The 17,920-nt window shown below is 39.1% G+C and overlaps 1 protein-coding gene across 2 annotated transcripts; it reads left to right on the forward strand.

Moving 5' to 3' along the window:
* Positions 1-10,912: 10,912 nt before the first annotated feature.
* LOC115992815 (cysteine-rich receptor-like protein kinase 10) lies at positions 10,913-17,358 on the forward strand. 2 transcript variants are annotated; one of them, XM_031117055.1, is made up of 7 exons: positions 10,913-11,968; positions 14,467-14,604; positions 15,134-15,306; positions 15,504-15,714; positions 15,949-16,186; positions 16,476-16,626; positions 16,741-17,358. In XM_031117055.1, the coding sequence occupies exons 1-7, from the start codon at positions 11,095-11,097 to the stop codon at positions 17,116-17,118; spliced, it is 2,163 nt and encodes a 720-aa protein (XP_030972915.1). In that variant the 5' UTR covers positions 10,913-11,094; the 3' UTR covers positions 17,119-17,358. The 2 variants fall into 2 exon arrangements, with proteins under 2 accessions (XP_030972915.1, XP_030972917.1); XM_031117057.1 differs by having other exon boundaries at positions 10,919-11,968; positions 15,188-15,306.
* Positions 17,359-17,920: the final 562 nt, after the last annotated feature.

The following is a 17,920-nucleotide window of genomic DNA, read 5'->3' on the forward strand; positions in this document are numbered from 1 at the left end:
GCGGCGTGGTACGCATCATGGCCACGTGTCCTTTTCTGATCAGTGAGTAGTTCTTGTTTCCGATTTCCCGCATTTTTCAAGGTAAACTTTTTAACTCTTTGCCTTTCATTTTTCATCTTTTCACTTTCCTTTTGCGTTTGATTTTTCTAACTTCTAGCCTTTCTCTCTATGCTCTCTGCATCTGATTTCTCTGAATTCACTATTGCTGCTGCGTATTTTGTTCCCAACCTTTTCGATTTTCCTCCTTATTTCCAGGTACGTTTGCCTATTTCTACGCTCTTTCTCTTTTTGGCTGTACTGTATTCTTCTCTTTCGCATTCTTATTTTCCTTTTTGGGATTGCGTATCTTTCCTTAATGGTGGATTATACTGAATTTAGGCATATTTCTCCCTCCATTGCCTTTCTTTTTGCTTGCTTAAGGAGGCTGTTAGATTCTTTTGGAGATCGATACCCACAAATTGGGGGTTTCATTGTAGGGGGTAGTAGCGTTGATTTAGCGTTAGGTAACCTATATCCTTTTTTGCATCAATCTTTGTCTTGGTTTAAATCAGTTCGTGGGGTCCTTAGTAGGGAAAATATGGGATTTGAGTTGGGATCGAGTGGTCAGGAGAGGGGTTCGTCTTTTGGTGTGGTTTCAGATGGGGTTGTCAAGGACACAGCTACCTCCGTTCCTCCTCCTTTGTCCGTCCTTCCTTCTACTTCTGCAACTCCTCATCCCTTTCATGCCCTCAAGGAAAAGTGTACCTTGAAGGTGGATGTCTTTAATAAGTTTAGGGATAGGTTTCAGTTTCCCGATGAAACTAGGGCTCGTCTTCCCAGGAAGGGCGAAAAGGCTTGTGCCTTTGCCCATGGTGAGGTCTGTTTTTATGAGGCTGCTTTCTCGTGCGGCCTAAGGTTTCTCGTTCACCCGTTCATTATGGAACTTCTAGATCATCTACATATAGCCCCTGGGCAGCTTATGCCGAATTCCTAGAGGATCGTCATAAGCTGTATGGTGATCTGGACAACCATAGCGGATGGAGACATGATCACTCTCAACGAGTTTATTCATCTCTATCGCTTAAAGAGTCCAAGGAGTTTGGATATTATGAATTTTTTCCCTGGGATAGAAGATCTCGCCTCGTCGTTGACCTTCCTTTGTCCTTCCGTTACTGGAAGTCTAGATATTTCTTTGTGTCAGGTGATGGTTGGGAGACTTTATCCGACGACTTTTGGGAGAATTTCCCTAGGTTGCTGCGCCAGTGGGAAACCCCTCATATTGGTGCGTTTGCCTTTTATGTCTCTTTTTTCCGATACTTTGGCTAATTTTGATTGTCCTTCTTACAATGTGTGATTCTTTTTGTTTTGTAGTGAAGGAGCGTCCTGATCTTGATAGCCGGTTTGAAGAAAGAGTTCAGGAAGCGATTAAGTACACAAGGACGATCGACGATTTTGACGAGCTGGTCGATCCACGCACATTGGCTCGGCACTGTTTGGGTCTTGAGCCTTCACTCTACGTTCTTCAAGCAATCGACCGAGAACAGAGGAAACGTGAGTCGTCTTGACATGCACGATCTTCCTTTTTCTTTTTATTTCTTATTTTAACTCTTGGATTTTCCTTCCTTTTTGGTGCAGAGATGACGAGCAAGTTTAACAAGGATATGTACGCAAAAATTAAGGTGAAGAAGAACGAACCTCTTTCCAGTATTGGCCAGAAAACATTAAGGATAACTGATAAGGAAAAAGAGAAAGAGGTGGCTGAGAGAGGTTCGTCCACCCTTACCTTGGACGAAGGACGGACAACTTCTCTCGCAATTTCTATTGAGGAGGTCCCTGCCCCAAAGAGACGGAAGACAGGGTACAAGGGCAAGGAAAAAATGGGCTCTAGCATTTGGGCTAACACTGAAGCAGCCATGGCTCGGGCGAATGAGTTTTTAACTCCTGAAGAAATGAAGGAGATTTCCCTGGTACCCTCCCACGAGATTGTGAGCCAGCATGTTCACAAGCTCGTCCAGGTAATCTTCCTTTTACCCTATTATTCCTTTCTTTTTTATTGATTCAAGTTTTAATGGTACTCTTTACTGTTAGGTGTTAGGAGAGATGATGCATCTTACTACTCAATTTTTGGCGAACAAAGAGAAGGTCGTTATGGCCACTTCAAAAGTGGAGGCTTTGGAGGCTGAGGCTTCGGGGTTGCAGAGGGACTTGATTGCTGCCATGGACGCACATAATACTTCCAAGGAGCAAGTCAAGGTTCTGACCAAGCAGCTTGGAGCTGAGAAGCTGTTAGTGAAGCAGAAGGATGAACTTCTCGCATCGGCCAGCCAAAGGATGAAAGTCGTAGTTGCTAAGGCCGTCCTTGCCTTCCAGACGACAGAAGAATACAACACCATTTTGTTCCAGTGGTACTTCAAAGGTTTCGAATTATTGATGAGGTACTTGGTGAAGCACGGACCGGGAATCGATCTAGAAGACCTGGATTTCGAAGCCGTGGATAAGGAGATTAAGGTAGACGAGGCGGCCCAAGTTGCTCAGGTTCCTGGCGAGGATTCCCCTGAGGAGGACAAGGGTGGTGACGATGCTCCTCCGGCTTGACCAAGCTTCACTTTTTAAGACTTTTTTGTTTTTTTATTTATTTTTTATTTTTTATGTGCCCTATATGTTTTGGGGCTTTTGGACGAACAATCTTTTTGTGCCTTGTATGTTTTGGGGCTTTTGAACAATTTGCATCTTTTTATATATGATATATTTGTTGGTATTTTCCTTGTTCGTTTCAATTGTGGACGTATTTTCTTCGTCCTTATGGGGACTTAGGGAATTTTTGTTGAAGCAATTTCTTTGTCCTTCTGGGGACTTCGAGAATTTTTGTTCAAGTATTCTTTTTGTCCTTATGGGGACTCAGGGAATTCTTGTTGAAACATTTCCTCTGTCCTTCTGGGGACTTGGAGAATTTTTGTTGAAGTATTCTTGTTGTCGTCTTTATCTGGACGATGTATTTCCATTTAAAGAATTTTATCGTCTTTTTTATTTGGACAATGTACATCCATTTAAGGAATCTTATTGTCTTTTTGATTGGGACGATGTACATCCATTCAAGGAATCTTATTGTCTTTTTGATTGGGACGATGTACATCCATTCAAGGAATCTTATCGTCTTTTTGATTTGGACGATGTACATCCATTTAAGGAATCTTATCGCCTTTTTGGTTTGGATGATGTACATCCATTTAAGGAATCTTATTGTCTTTTTGATTTGGACGACTATTTTGGGCTTTTCAAGGAAGAAATAATTAGAGTGCATGAATTGCTGAATAATGTTGAATAATCACTTATTTGAATACATAACTTGTATTAAAAAGTACGGAATCAGATTATGTTAACTGCTTACAGTCAGGCTATGGTTCGTTTTCGTGATACCTCTTTAGATGTTCGACATTCCACAAACGAGGTAGCTTATTTCCTTCTAAGTCTTCTAGGTGGTAACTTCCCTGACGTGAATAGTGGACGACTCTGTACGGTCCTTCCCGGGTTGGACCTAGTTTGCCTTGTGTTGGATCTTTTGTTGCAGGAGTTACTTTCTGAAGGATGAGATCTCTGATGTTGAATCTTTTCAGTTTCACTCTCTGATTGTAGTATTCGACTATCTTCTGCTGGTACTTGGCCATTCTTTGGAAGGCTTGGTCTCTGACTTCGTCCAGACAATCCAAGTTCAGCTTTAATTGATCGTCATTGCTTTGTTCGTCAAAGAACTCCCTCCTGAGGCTAGTGAGCCCTACTTCGATAGGGATGACTGCTTTTGTGCCTTACATTAGGTTGAATGGTGTTTCTCCTGTTGGTGTCCATGTCATCATCCTGTAAGCCCACAGGACACTTGGTAATTCCTCGGGCCATGCTCCTTTTACCCCCACTAACCGGGACTTGATAATTTTAAGCAAGGTTCGGTTGATTACTTCTGTCTGTCCATTGGCCTAAGGATGTCTTGGTAATGAGTACTTGTTTTTGATACCTAGGCTCGAGCAAAATGACCTGAACCCATGACTGTCAAACTGACGACCATTGTCTGAGATGATCATCCTTGGTATCCCGAACCTGCAAATAATTTTTTTCCACACAAAAATTTGTACCTTTGCCTTTGTGATCATTGCCAGAGCTTTCGCTTCGACGCACTTCTTGAAGTAGTCAATTGCGACGAGTAGGAACTTCATTTGTCTCTTTCCCTGTGGTAGAGGGCTCATAATGTCAATCCCCCACTGCGCAAACGGCCAGGGCGAGGAATTGGTCATAATTTTTTCCCCTGGGACTCGTTGAACATTCCCATACCTTTGGCAACTGTCACACCTCTTCACGAAATCTATTACGTCTTGCTGCATCGTGGGCCAGAAGTAACCTGCCCTCATGATCTTCCTGACAAGAGACTTTGACCCCATGTGATCTTCGCAAACTCTGCTGTGTACCTCCTCCAAGACATATCTAGCCTCTTCCTCTTCTATACATCTTAAGTGGGGCTGGGAGAAGCCTCTTTTGTAAAGCTCGTCATTTAGTACTGTAAACTGGATAGCTCGCTTTTGGATCTTCTTGGCTTCTTTAAGGTTTGGTGGTAATCGTCCATCTATGAGGAACGACAAAATTGGACTCGTCCATCCCGAGCAGGTGTGCACAGGGAAAGTTTGAAGCTCTGTGATGCTAGGGGAGTTTTGTTCTTCCAGCCTCCAATCATTTATCTTGTCCCGGTCATCTGCTGATGCACTCCATGCTACCTTGTCAGCTTCTGCATTCTGATCCTGTGGGATCTGAACAATCTCTGCACGATGAAAGTTGCTTACCAGCTGGTTGGTCAATTTGAGGTATTTCTACATTCTTGTCTCTTTTGCTTCAAAATCTCCTCTAACTTGCCCTATGATGAGCTGTGACTCGCTCTTAAGCACGATATTTTCAGCTCCAAGTACCCAAGCTATTTTTAGCCCTGTCAATAAGGCCTCATACTCCGCTTCGTTATTAGTTATAGGGAATTTGAGCTAGACCCCATACTTAAGAACATCCTCTTCAAGGGAGGTGATAACAACACCCGTTCTGCCTCCTTTTTGAGTGGACGATCCATTAGTATTGATCGTCCAAAGGTCTTCTTGGTTGCTTGCCTTCTCGGGGATGGTGAATTCTGCTATGAAATCTGTCAATGCTTGAGCTTTTACGGCCGTCCGTGGACGGTATTCTATATCAAACTAGCTAAGTCTGATGGCCCATTGTACCATTCATCCTGCGGCCTCGGGTTTGTTCATCGCTTTTTTGATGGGCTGGTCCGTCATTACTATGATAAGATTAGCTTGGAAGTATGTACAAAGTTTTCTTGAAGCCACTATTAGGGCGAAAGTGATCTTCTTTATGCACGGATATCACGTCTCAGCACCCTAGAAGGCCTGGCTGACATAGTACACAAGGAGTTATACCTTGTTTTCTTCTCTGATCAAAGCTGCATTGACTGCCATGACAAATACCGCCAAGTATAAGAATAAGTCTTCGCCTTCCTTGGATGGACTCAAGAGTGGGGGGTTGCTCAGGTAGCGCTTCAACTCTTGAAATGCTGTTTCGCATTCCTTCGTCCAAACAAATGCTTTCTTTAAGGTCTTGAAGAAAGGAAGGCATTTGTCTATTGCCTTGGAGATGAACCTGTTAAGGGCTGCCACTCTTCTTGTGAGGGATTGTACTTTTTTATCGTCTTTGGTGAGGACATCTCAAGGATAGCCCTCACTTTTTCGGGATTTGCTTCAATTCCACTTCATGACACCATAAACCCGAGGAATTTCCCTGAGGAAACCCCGAAAGCACATTTGGACGGGTTTAACTTCATGCTATACTGTCTGAGTGTGTTTAACATCTTCTTGAGATCGTCCAAGTGATCCTCCTCCTCTTTGCTCTTGATGAGCATATCATCAATGTATACCTCCACATTTCTCCTAATCTGTTTTTTGAACAGCTGGTTTACCAATCTTTGATATGTGGCCTCTGCGTTTTTTAATCCAAAGGGCATGGCCCTGTAGCAATAGAGTCCTTGACTAGTGACGAAAGCAGTTTTTTCTTGATCTTCCTCTCGGCTATCTGTATCTGGTTATATCTAGAAAATGCATCCACGAAAGTGAGAAGTTTATGTCCGGCGGTTGAATCTACCAGCTGATCAATTCTGGGTAAAGGAAAACTGTCCTTCGAGCAGGCTTGGTTTAGATTTGTAAAATCAACACACATTCTCCACTTCCCGTTTGCCTTTTTGACTATGACCATGTTGGCCAACCACTCAGGATAGTAGACTTCTCAAATAAAATTTACAGCAAGTAGCTTATTTACTTCGTCCATTACTGCTTTGTTTCATTTAGGGGCAAAGACTCTTCTTCTCTGTTGGACGAGCTTCTTCTCTGGGTCTACATTCAGGCGGTGCTAGATGATGTTTGCTGGGATCCCTGGCATATCCTTGTGGCTCCAAGCAAATATGTCGAGGTTATCTTTCAGGAAGTTGATGATCCCTTCCTTTGTCTTTGGACTTAGATTCGTCCCTACTTGGGTTGTCTTCGTTGGACTTCCCTCAACCAACTCTATCGTTTCTAGCTTCTCGATGATCTCTGGTGTTTTTTCCTCGATTATCCACGTGTGGTTCTCTTTTGAGGCCAGGACGGCTTGGTAACACTCCCTTACCAACACCTGGTCTCCTTTTGTCTCTCCGACCCCCTGTTTTGTTGGAAACTTTACCTTCAAACAGTATGTGGAAGTAGCAGCTTTCCAACGGTTGAGGGTAGGTCGTCCTATGATCGCATTGTAGGACGAGGGTGAGTTTACCACCATAAAGTTGTATTTGTTGGTTACCTGGAGGGGGTATGAACCGACCGTGACTGTCAATGTCACTATTCCCCGGGGGTACACCTTGTCTCCACTGAAATTGACGAGGGGTGACTCGAAAGGACGAAGCCTTTTAGGGTCTACTTTTAATCGTTGGAAAGCGGAAAGGTAGATAATGTCAACTGAGCTCCTATTGTCTACCAAAACTCTCCTTGTATTAAACCCCTCGATCATTACCATAATGACCAGTGGGTCGTCATGAGGTTGCTTTACTCCCCTGACATCTTCTTCTAAGAAGTACATGTCTTGGTTTGTTCGTCTTTGTTTTAGAGGAGGTAGGCTATGAACACTGTTTACCTGCCTTTGGTGTAACTTTCTCAGGGATCTGAATGATCCCCCTGTGGTTGGTCCCCTCGTGATAGTTTTTATCTCCCCTAGTGCACTCTGTGGATGAGGTGATGGGTGGTCTTCATCTCTTTGGGAACCCCGTGCTGATCCTTCTTACCATATTTGTTGGAATCTCCCATTTTCACATACTGTTGTAGTTTCCCTTTCTATATAAGTTCTTTTATCTGCTCATTCAAATCCCTGCAATCCTCTGTGTAATGCCCGTGGTCTTTGTGAAAACGACAATATTTCCTCTTGTCATGCACACTAGGTGATGAGTGGAGTGGCCTGGGCCATTTAAGAGATGGTTCGTCTCTTATTTTCGTCAAAATCTGGTTAATAGGCATCACTAATGGCGTGAACTTCATTGGACGAGGGTTCTTGTCCTCTCTCCATCTATTTCCTTCATCATTCCGTCGGTCAGCTTGATCTCTTTTTTTTCCTGTTCGATCGTTCTCCTTTTCCTTCTTCTTTTCCTTGGTTTTTTTTGCTCCATCTATGGCTACTAGAGCTTCTTCAATGTTCATATACTTCTATGCTTTCAATAGCGCCTCTGCCATCGTCTTGGGGGGATTTTTAGCCAAGGAAGCCACAAAATCTCTGGACTTTAATCCTGCCTTAAAGGTCATAAGCTGCACCTTATTTCCTCGTGTGAAGCGCGTTACATAAGATCTCAAAGTTTCCTTTTTGCCTTGTTTGATTGTGAGCAAATGATCAGCTGTCCTTTTCGGGCGTTGTTTGCCAACAAAATGATGGACAAACGAGCTGCTTAGCTATTGGAAGTTATCAATGGATGACATTGGCAGTTTGGTGAACCATTCCCTGGCTGTTCCTTTGAGGGTAGTGGGAAAGGAGCGGTATAGAATCTCATCAGGAGGTTGTTGAAGACCCAGGGTCGTCTTGAATGTGTTTCGATGGTCCAATGGGTCTTTTAATCTATCAAAGGGCTCAAGTTGGGGTAAGCGGAACTTAGAGGGTATCGGGCACTCCTGGACCGCTACGGTAAAGGGTGAATCCATCTTCCTGACAATTCTGTCCAAACTTTGATCCGTCTTACCCTTGATAGCGTTTCTCAGCTCGTCCATCTACTTCCTCATCTTTCTAAGGAAATTTGAATTTGCTTCTTCAGGAGTGCTGGTTTGTCCCTTGTGACGGTCTTCATCATCATCCCTATTGTAGGGCCAATGCTGCAGGATCTGGGTTAGTGCTGGACTCCATCTGAACTTATAATTTGGAATGGAATTGCGTTCTTGAACTGGGTGCTCAAGAGTCGGTTCCCCACAGATGGCGCCAAATTGATGATGCCCGGATCGGCAGTAGAGATGATCGTCCAGACAGGAGTCGTCCACGCACCTAATCTTAATCCTGAGACAAGCTGAAAGGAAAGTATGGTCACTGGTGTGGTGCCTGCCACAGAGCTTCCGATGCCAAAGTTAGGATAGCTAGAGTTTGAAGAAAGTAATATGGATATACTAGGAAATTTGTAGTGTAAATGTACCTCTTTGTCGGGTTTTATCAATGGACATATGTAGGTGCTCTCTTCTTAGCTGTTGGTTTTGCTTTAATGGTGGAATCATTGCCGAAGTTGTAACACCCATGTGGGGTGTTAAATGGACAGAATGATCTTCTAATGGTACGGAAGATCACTATTTACCTTTTGTAACGCCTCGTTATAACTGAGGAACGATGGTCGAGTCTTTGTCAGGCAGTTCTTCCTGGGCTGGGCTAGTTTCGGCGTCGTCCTTGTCTATCGTCCTTCTCTTATGGTCGAATATATTCTTGGGACCATCATCAAACCTGTAACTTGTTTGAATTTTAAAGTCCTTGATTGAAATACCAAAATGCAATTATGCATACTAACAAAACCTCATCCGCAATCATCTCTGTTGACTAACTTTAATTTTCCGATACTGTATCAGTTTGAAAAGTGGGCAAGTGGCTTGACTTTTCATTGAAGATTACCATTATCTCATTGTTGACCAAAATTTTGTAAGAATATAACATATATTGCGTATGTTACTTTTGATACAATCAAAAACTGCCTCATAAAATAAGTTTTATAAGAGCATCAGCACTCCACAATGCTAAAGCCATATGTAAGGAAGATTTACCATTTCAAGCCTTAAAATCCTCTCCATCAGAAAATGCTACTGCCCACTATTGCAAATTTTTTTGCAATAGTGCTACAGTGCAATTCTAAAGATAGAATTGCACTGTAGCACAATTCTAAACCAAAATATTATTTATTTATTCACATTTCTGACTTCTTTCTCTCTCGTCCCTTCTCTATTTCTCATCTCCATTCTCTCTCCACAATGGCCTCTCTCTCTCTCTCATCACATCTCTCTCTCACGGTGGGCTATTCTGACGTGGGTCGTGGGTCCGACGTGGAGGTGAGGCTGGGAAGTCGAGATCGGCGTGGTATGGTGGCGATTTCTGGGTTTTTTGGGTCCAAATCAGCGTGGTATGATCAGCGGCGTGTTCAAGCTTCTTCCGGCGTGGCTTGCGGCGTGGTTTCCTCTCAACAAGTGCAGGCAAGCCGAGTTGTACCACCCATGGAAGTGCGAGACTGAGCGCCAGAAATGAACCCCACCGGGAAATGCGAGATTGGGCTATTCAATGGTCATTTTCTTGAACCTCGCCGGAAATGAAGGCTCCGGCGGAAGTTCTAGACAGAAATTTAGGAATTTTTGTTTGTGGGTTTTGTTGATTGATGCGTTTTTGGTTGATTTATGAAGTTTTGGATGTTTGAGTTGATGGGTTATTGCTGGATTTTGTTTGAATGATTTCTGGGTTTCTTGAAAATATTCAATGGCCTTTTTCTTGAACCTCGCCGGAAATGAAGGCTCCGGTGGAAGTTGCAGATAGAAATTTAGGATTTTTTGTTTGTGGGTTTTGTTGATTGATGAAGTTTTGGGTGTTTGAGTTGATGGTTATTGTCGGACTATTTCACCACCTCGCCGGAAATGAAGGATTCGGCGGAAGTTACAGAGGGAAGAGCTGAAAATGAGAGAGAGGAGAGAGATGGGAGAGAAAAGAAAAATTTTTGATATATATTATTTTATTTTGTAAATATATTATTTTAATGAGTAAAAGAAGGAAATAGAAGTTTGGGATGTGAAGGTATTGTAAAATAAGATGGTATAATGATAAAGTGAGTTTTTAGAATGGTAAAATAGAATAGCATTAGCATTTCCCAATGCTAATGCTCTAAGCAACTAAATGCTATTATTACTCACGTAGTTTTTGTTAAAAGTCTTATATCTCAATTGAAACTTTTTTTTAATTACAACGAATATATCCAATAATTAAAATTTTATTTTCCATATTATCAAATTGAAAATAAATAAATAAAAGAGCCAGCTAACTTTCAGACCGGACTCTCTCCGATGTAATAGCAGAAGACTTTTCGGCCCACAGAAAGGGCGCTGGTCCTGGTCGAAACGTTCATTTATGTCTCCAATCTCCATACGTTGGAAACTTGCGCTGTTGGTCGTCTAAGATGTTCCCAACGTAGGATTTGGGATATTGAAATTTCAACCAAGTATTTTGTCCTTAATAGAGTATAAAAAGTAATAACAAAGAAAATTTGGAGTTTTTCTGATAATAAAAATAAATTCACAATTTTCCCTAAGACCCTCTTGAATGGTAGTGACCGCAGTCACTTTCACGTAAACAGTAAGTTTTTCATTCATGAATCCACAAATGGTGGAAAATGAAGTCTCCGTTGACTGACATATAGTTTTTCAACACTTTCATCATTTTGAAAAGTCCACAGGCAAATCGCTTGCCTTTGTTCATTGGAGTGGAAATAATGACCTTTATCAGTTTATCTTATTATATACCAATTTTTCCAAGAAAAAGCAAGGAAGGAAGAATAATTTTTCTTTTAACTAGGCCTTTTCCATGTCTTGCATCCTGAAGAATGAGCACAAGACTGATCAAACGACAATGGGGATGCCTTCTTTCAAGGTCTCCATGTTCCTACTAATCCTTTCCTTACTCAGCTTCCTAAGCCTAAACAGTGAAGCAGCCCCAGAATATCGCTGGCATTCCTGTTCAAACCAAACCACTTTCACCCGCAATAGCACCTACCAGTCCAACCTCAACCGCCTCCTCTCTTCCCTTTCCTCAAATTCCACGCGTGAAAGTGGTTTCTACAACACCACCGTTGGCCAAACCCCAGGGACAACAGTCTACGGCCTCTTCTTTTGCCGTGGAGACCTCACCCCTATTGATTGCCGAGAATGTGTGTCAGCCGCAACCAAACTAATTGTTCAGGAGCAGTACTGCCCCGTAGAAAAAGTGGCCGTGATATGGTACGGTGAATGCGTGTTACGCTACTCAAACGAGTCATTCTTCTCCACCATGGGCGCAGATCTGACCTTTTTATTGAGTAACACTCAGAACATAACAGATCCAGGCCGGTTCACACAGCTACTTGGAACTTCAATGAATGAAATAGAAACCAAAGCATCAAATGCTCCGTCCGGTGCAATGAAATTTGCAACAACAGAAGCCAAATTTTCGGATTTACAAACCTTATACAGCCTTGTCCAATGCGACCCTCTGCTATCCGGCTCTGATTGCAATAGGTGTCTTCGGACTCTCATAGGATATCTGCCAAGTTGTTGTGCAGGAAAGCAAGGGGGTAATGTTTTGAATCCTAGTTGTTTTATTAGGTACGAAATATATCCGTTTTACAAGCTACAAGCCGTACCGTCACCATCACCAACCCCGGTGCTTCTTGCTCCTCCACCTCCTCCTCCACCTCCAAAAGGTATGTATCAGTATATAATTGAAGCAGATGCATTTTATGATTCAAATTAGAAATTATATTAATAGAAAAGTAATATTTTAAATTTTAAATGAGAAATAAAAATGAAGAAACGGGCTTTCAGAGATTATTCAGTTCAGTTTACGGTTTAAAATTTTTGGGTCCTCCTCCTCCACAGCTTAAGGATAGGATGGCTGATGAAGTGCAAACTTTTTTTTTTCTTTTTAATTAAATTATTTTTAAGATCGTACCTGAATCTAGCTCCCTCTCTTTCTCGTCCCTTTCTCCTCTATCTGATCGGGTTGTGGTGGTTGGATTGGTGGGTCACACTGTGGGTGGTGAGACTCGGCTGTGGGTCACACTGTGGGTGGGGTTGAAGATGAAAGGGTTGAGTTTTGGGTTTTGGCTTGAGGATGAAGATGAAAGAGTGTATAGGGATTGTCTTTTGCTAAGAATTTTTCTGGATTTTCAAAGTAATTTTATGGGGAGACTTGCGGATGTGGGTAAGTGTTTCGCTGGTGGTATGGGTGTTCTGTGGTTGTGGTAAGTGTTTGGCCATGGTTATGGCTATTTGTGAGTGTTTTGGGGTTGTGGAATGGTGTCCGTGGGTGAAGGTTTATTTATTTATTTATTTTTTAATGTGTTATATGCTGAAATAGAGGAGGTCCAGTGTGGTAAATTTGATAAAATGACTTTTTAAGTTATTAAAACTTTTTTTTTTTTTTTTTATGTTTACCAAAAAAGAAAACTAAAATTTTTAAAACCATTGCTGTGAATGTTCTCATAGCTTTAGAATAGCTTTGCTTAAAAAAAAAAAAAAAAAAAAAGGTTATTATGACACATCAAAATTTTATTTTAGCACATTATTTAACAACTCACTTACGTCAGGTTTCTTACTTTTTAATCCATCAACATTAATTAAAGTAAGATAAGAAAATTAAAGTAAGATTACTATAAAAAAAATTAAGTAAGATTAACTTTTTGTTAAAAAAGAAAAAAAAAAAATCAACTGCAAAATGAGAGACATGACATGACATGTGAAAGGAGAAAGAAAAAGAAAAGATAAAGTAAAAAAATTATAGAACATAGTAGAAGAGTATTGTGCCTAGTGTTTAAGAAATAGGTGTAGGTAAAAAAATATTGTAAAAATATATGTTGTGGTGTTTAAATGATGAAAATTGTTGTTTAAAAAATAGTACCAAATAGACCCATAAAGTAAGGTTGTTTTTCATGTTTGGCATGCATGATACTAGTACTCCTAAGTCTTAACTCATTTAGAATATCTACAATAGTGGAGCTATAAATTTAGCAATATGGTCCATAAAAAGTTATTTTATTTATTTTACTTTCTCACTTTACAAAATAGTTAATATTAATGGTTTTATTTTAACTTTCAATACAATAAAATAATATAAGCAACATAATAAAATAATATTTTTTTATTACATATGAGCTATAGTGTGTACGCATGAATGAGTTACAGTGCAGTATGAACATGTGAATAATAATAATAGAAAGTAGTGTGAACATGTGAATAATAATACAAAGTTTTGTATTGTGAACACATTAATAAAATAATAATTTTTTTTACATGAGCTTCGGTGTACACCCAAAAGAAGCTGTGCACTATAGATGTGGAGTCAAATTATTTGGCTTTGGCTCCACCAATATAGGCATAGTTTTGTATTTGGCGGTGCTAAAAAGTTTTAGCAATATGACTTTTTAGCACCATCAATAATAATACTCTAAGAGCCATTAGGTGTGCTAGATGCCAAATATTTGTCATTTGGCACATCAAACACTAAAAAAAGTTCTATCATCATATGATTCAAATTCTAAAACTTTTAACATTGGTGTACATTACTATTTCAAATTTGGAACGGTACTATTCACAAGTTATAAAATTTTTATTGTTTTTTTATTATACTCTCTATCCTCTCCTATTTTAGTGTTTGCAAAAGGTACAATTTTTATTGTTTATTATTGGGATGAGTTTTAAGTAAATATTAATTTAATGTATGAAATTAAATAATAGAACATGTAATGTAGGGTGTATGGTAAAATGATATGCTAAAATAATAAAATGGACTTTTTTATGTGTTAAAATAACATACTTTTGTAACAGATAATGCTGATGCTCTAAGTTTAAAAGGGATGTGGAATGTTGAAGAGGATGAGACATAGTAATAGCAAGGAAAAAAAAAAAAAAGAACTTACCTCGCCACGATGGAATTTGCTATATTTTTACAATTAAGTATTAAATATTATATTTTACAATGAACCCATCATAAGAGGCTAAATCCTAGTCTAATATGATTATAAGAAGCGCAATACAAGTGGGATTAAGATTTCTTTACTTGCGCTCTAAATAGGATTTGGGTTTTACATACACATCAGATATATAGGATTGCACTTGGGGATGGGCTTAACTATGATTGTGTCTTCATATCTTTAACATCAACCATTGCATTGTTTAATAAAAATCCTCTTGATCTATGCAGGAAAAAGCAGAAACACATTGTTGATAATTATCGCTGTCGTTGCTCCAACTGTTTTCTCTATATTGCTACTCTGTATTGGCTACTACTTTCTAAGTAGGAGAGCAAAAAAGAAGTACAATGCTGTACCATATGAAAATGGTAATTTTTAAAATTGATTCTATACAATGTTTAATTTTCTCGTGTCTGCAGACTCCTATTCGAGGAAAATGGGGCCATAGGCCCCTCATTGATCATTAAAAATTTAATTGAAATGTATTAATAAATTATTATGTTGTGTTTTTCCATTTATATTTTATTAATACTAAATAGATAGTAATTTTAATTTTCATATTAATTTAGTATATTTCTTATTTTTATGTGGCAAAATTTTTTTATTTTGTGTTTTGGTCCCTTAAAGATAAAAATCTTGGTTTCGTGCCTTATGTTAGATGGCAATTATCGAAATTCATATATTAATTATATAGCCTGTATAAGTGTCTAGAATATCGTAAAGCTGAAAGGAAATTAATAAAAAAAATCACAAGAGTTATGGTTAGCTGATATCATTTTCATTTATATATGTCATTAATAATAGGCTTCTAGTATTTAAGCATATTTATAAATTTCCATGTATAGCTTTTCAAGCACCCACTAAAAAATAAAGCATTTTCTATATGCTTCCAAACAGAGCATTTAATTTGCCGGCAACCTTTAACCCATTGTCGTGCTTATATATCAATAGCATCCGGTGAAATTACAACGGATTCCTTGCAATATGATTTGGCTACAATTGAAGCCGCGACAAACAACTTCGCAGATGATAACAAGCTGGGTAGTGGTGGCTTTGGTGAGGTTTTCAAGGTATGGAAACTTTTGGTGTAATTTTATTTTTATTGTTATTATTTTTTATTTTGAAGAAGGTACTTTGCCAAACTAATGAATGAGAGAGTACTCATTTAGTATTGTGAACTCAACGCTTGGGAAATCCAAACAATTCAAAAATTCAGAAGCTTCTTGGGAAATGAATTGCTCTAATTGGGGTCAGTATATATTCTCAGGGTACACTTCCCAACAAACAAGAAATAGCTGTAAAAAGACTCTCACAAAACTCTCGACAAGGTGCAGATGAATTTAAAAACGAGGTCTTGTTGGTAGCCAAACTTCAACACAGAAATCTAGTTAGGCTTTTAGGATACTGTTTGGAAGGAGTAGAAAAGTTACTTCTCTATGAATTTGTGCCCAACAAAAGCCTTGACTACTTTTTATTTGGTTAGTCACTTCTAAGCTAATATATATACTTCCTTGTTTGTCATGTAACATGTATCAATAAGTTTATATTTCAATTTTTATGTTGCTTAACGAATTGAGTGTTGTGGAGTTGGGGAAGACGCAAGAGATAGAGTAATATATATATATATATATATATATACACATGTATGTATTTTAATTTGATAATTGATATGTTTAATCTAACTTGAATACTGGATTTTGATGAGTGTGTAGACCCTGAGAAGCGAAGCTTATTGGATTGGTCAAGCCGTTACAATATTATTGTTGGAGTTGCTCGAGGAATCCTTTATCTACACGAGGATTCTAGGCTTAGAATTATACATCGTGATCTTAAGGCTAGTAATATATTGCTAGATGCAAATTTGAATCCAAAAATTTCAGATTTTGGCATGGCAAAAATTTTTGGAGTTGATGAAACCCAAGGGAACACCAGTAAGATTGTTGGAACATTGTAAGTACTAGATTATATAAATAATTTATCAACTTTTTTTTCATCCTAACAAATTAATCACATGAAAATGGGAAACACAATTCTTTCTAACCTCGTAAATTTTGTATCAAGTCATTTATGGACAATCTAGAGATGCATTGTTTCCACAACATTCCCTGCATCATAATTAGATATATTCCCTGCAATACTTACATGTGAAAGTTAGCTTTAAATGTAACCAAACTAGATAAAGTCTTAAGGTTTTATAGTCTCTTTATAAAATTACTGAATTGATGATTTTGGTTTGCAGTGGTTACATGTCTCCAGAATATGCAATGCACGGACAGTTTTCTATGAAATCTGACGTATATAGTTTTGGTGTCCTTATACTGGAAATTTTAAGTGGCAAAAAAATTAGTGCATTCGGTCAATCAGATACAGCCGAGGACTTGTTGAGCTATGTGAGTGAAACACATATTCTAGAACTCATTTTCTGTTATTATTTCCTATACATCAACTTTAAGTCAAAGGGAAAGGAAATTGATATTTTAAAAATACTCACCAAATTGATGCAGGCTTGGAAACACTGGAGCAATGGATCATACTTGGACGTGCTGGATTCGGATATGAGAGATTCTTGCCCGAGAAATGAAGTTATCCAATGCATCCATATTGGCTTACTTTGTGTCCAGGAAAATCCTGCTGATAGACCCTCAATAACAACAATAATTCTTATGCTAAACAGTGACTCTGTTACTTTGCCATCACCTCAAAAGCCACCTTTTTTCCTTCATAGTAGAACAGAGCAGAACATGCCAACAATAGAGATGAGGTCAGATAAATCTTCTAGCACGAACATGCCAACAATAGAGGTGAACTCAGATAAATCTTCAAGCACATCAGTGCAATGGTCTGTCAATGAAGCATCAATTACTGAACTGTACCCTCGATAGTGTTTGTAGGAAGGAATTCTCCAAAGCTACTCTCTCTTTTCTAAGTCATGGAACTTGAACACTATAATACACATGACCGTTCTCTAAGAAATTGAGCCTTCATGTATGATAATAAACGTTTGCTATTATTTGTAAAATTAAGTATTGAGAAAAGAATACAAAATAATGCTACCCTAGTTGTACTCAATTTATATTGCTACAAGACTACCACAAACAGATTTGGGTTGTGGCTATTTGTCATGGAGGCCTCGTTATTTCCACTCACTATTTGCGAACAATAGTTTACTCTTTTTGTAGTACATCTCTAGCAGAATGTCGACACATCTTAAACACCTTATCTTTGTATGAGACTGCATCGGAGCTGAATATTAACGATGAGAAGGAATATGATAGACATTTGGGCCTACTAGCTATATGGTGGGACGTAACAAATGCCCTGTTTTTGTAACAATTAAGGAACTGGAAAAAGTTGTAGTCGGGAAGGAGAAACCCCTTTCACAAGCAGGTAGGGAGATTTTGATCAAAGCTGTGGCTCAATCTTTCTCAACTTATGGCATGAGATTTTTTTTTTAATAACTAGAAAACTTTGTAGGCACCACACAAGGATGATGAGCAGCTTTTTGTGGGGGCTAATGATCTGAGGAGAAGAAACTTCACTAGTTCAATTAGACCAAATTGTGCATAGGTTACAGGGGGTATATGGGATTTTGTGATTTCATAGTTTCAACCTGGCAATGCTAGCAAAGCAGGGATGACCGCTACTAAAAAAAAAAACAGTCAAATTCTCCATTTTTAGATTCTC

The sequence above is a fragment of the Quercus lobata genome, chromosome 5, assembly GCF_001633185.2.
Source record: "Quercus lobata isolate SW786 chromosome 5, ValleyOak3.0 Primary Assembly, whole genome shotgun sequence".
NCBI lineage: Eukaryota > Viridiplantae > Streptophyta > Magnoliopsida > Fagales > Fagaceae > Quercus > Quercus lobata.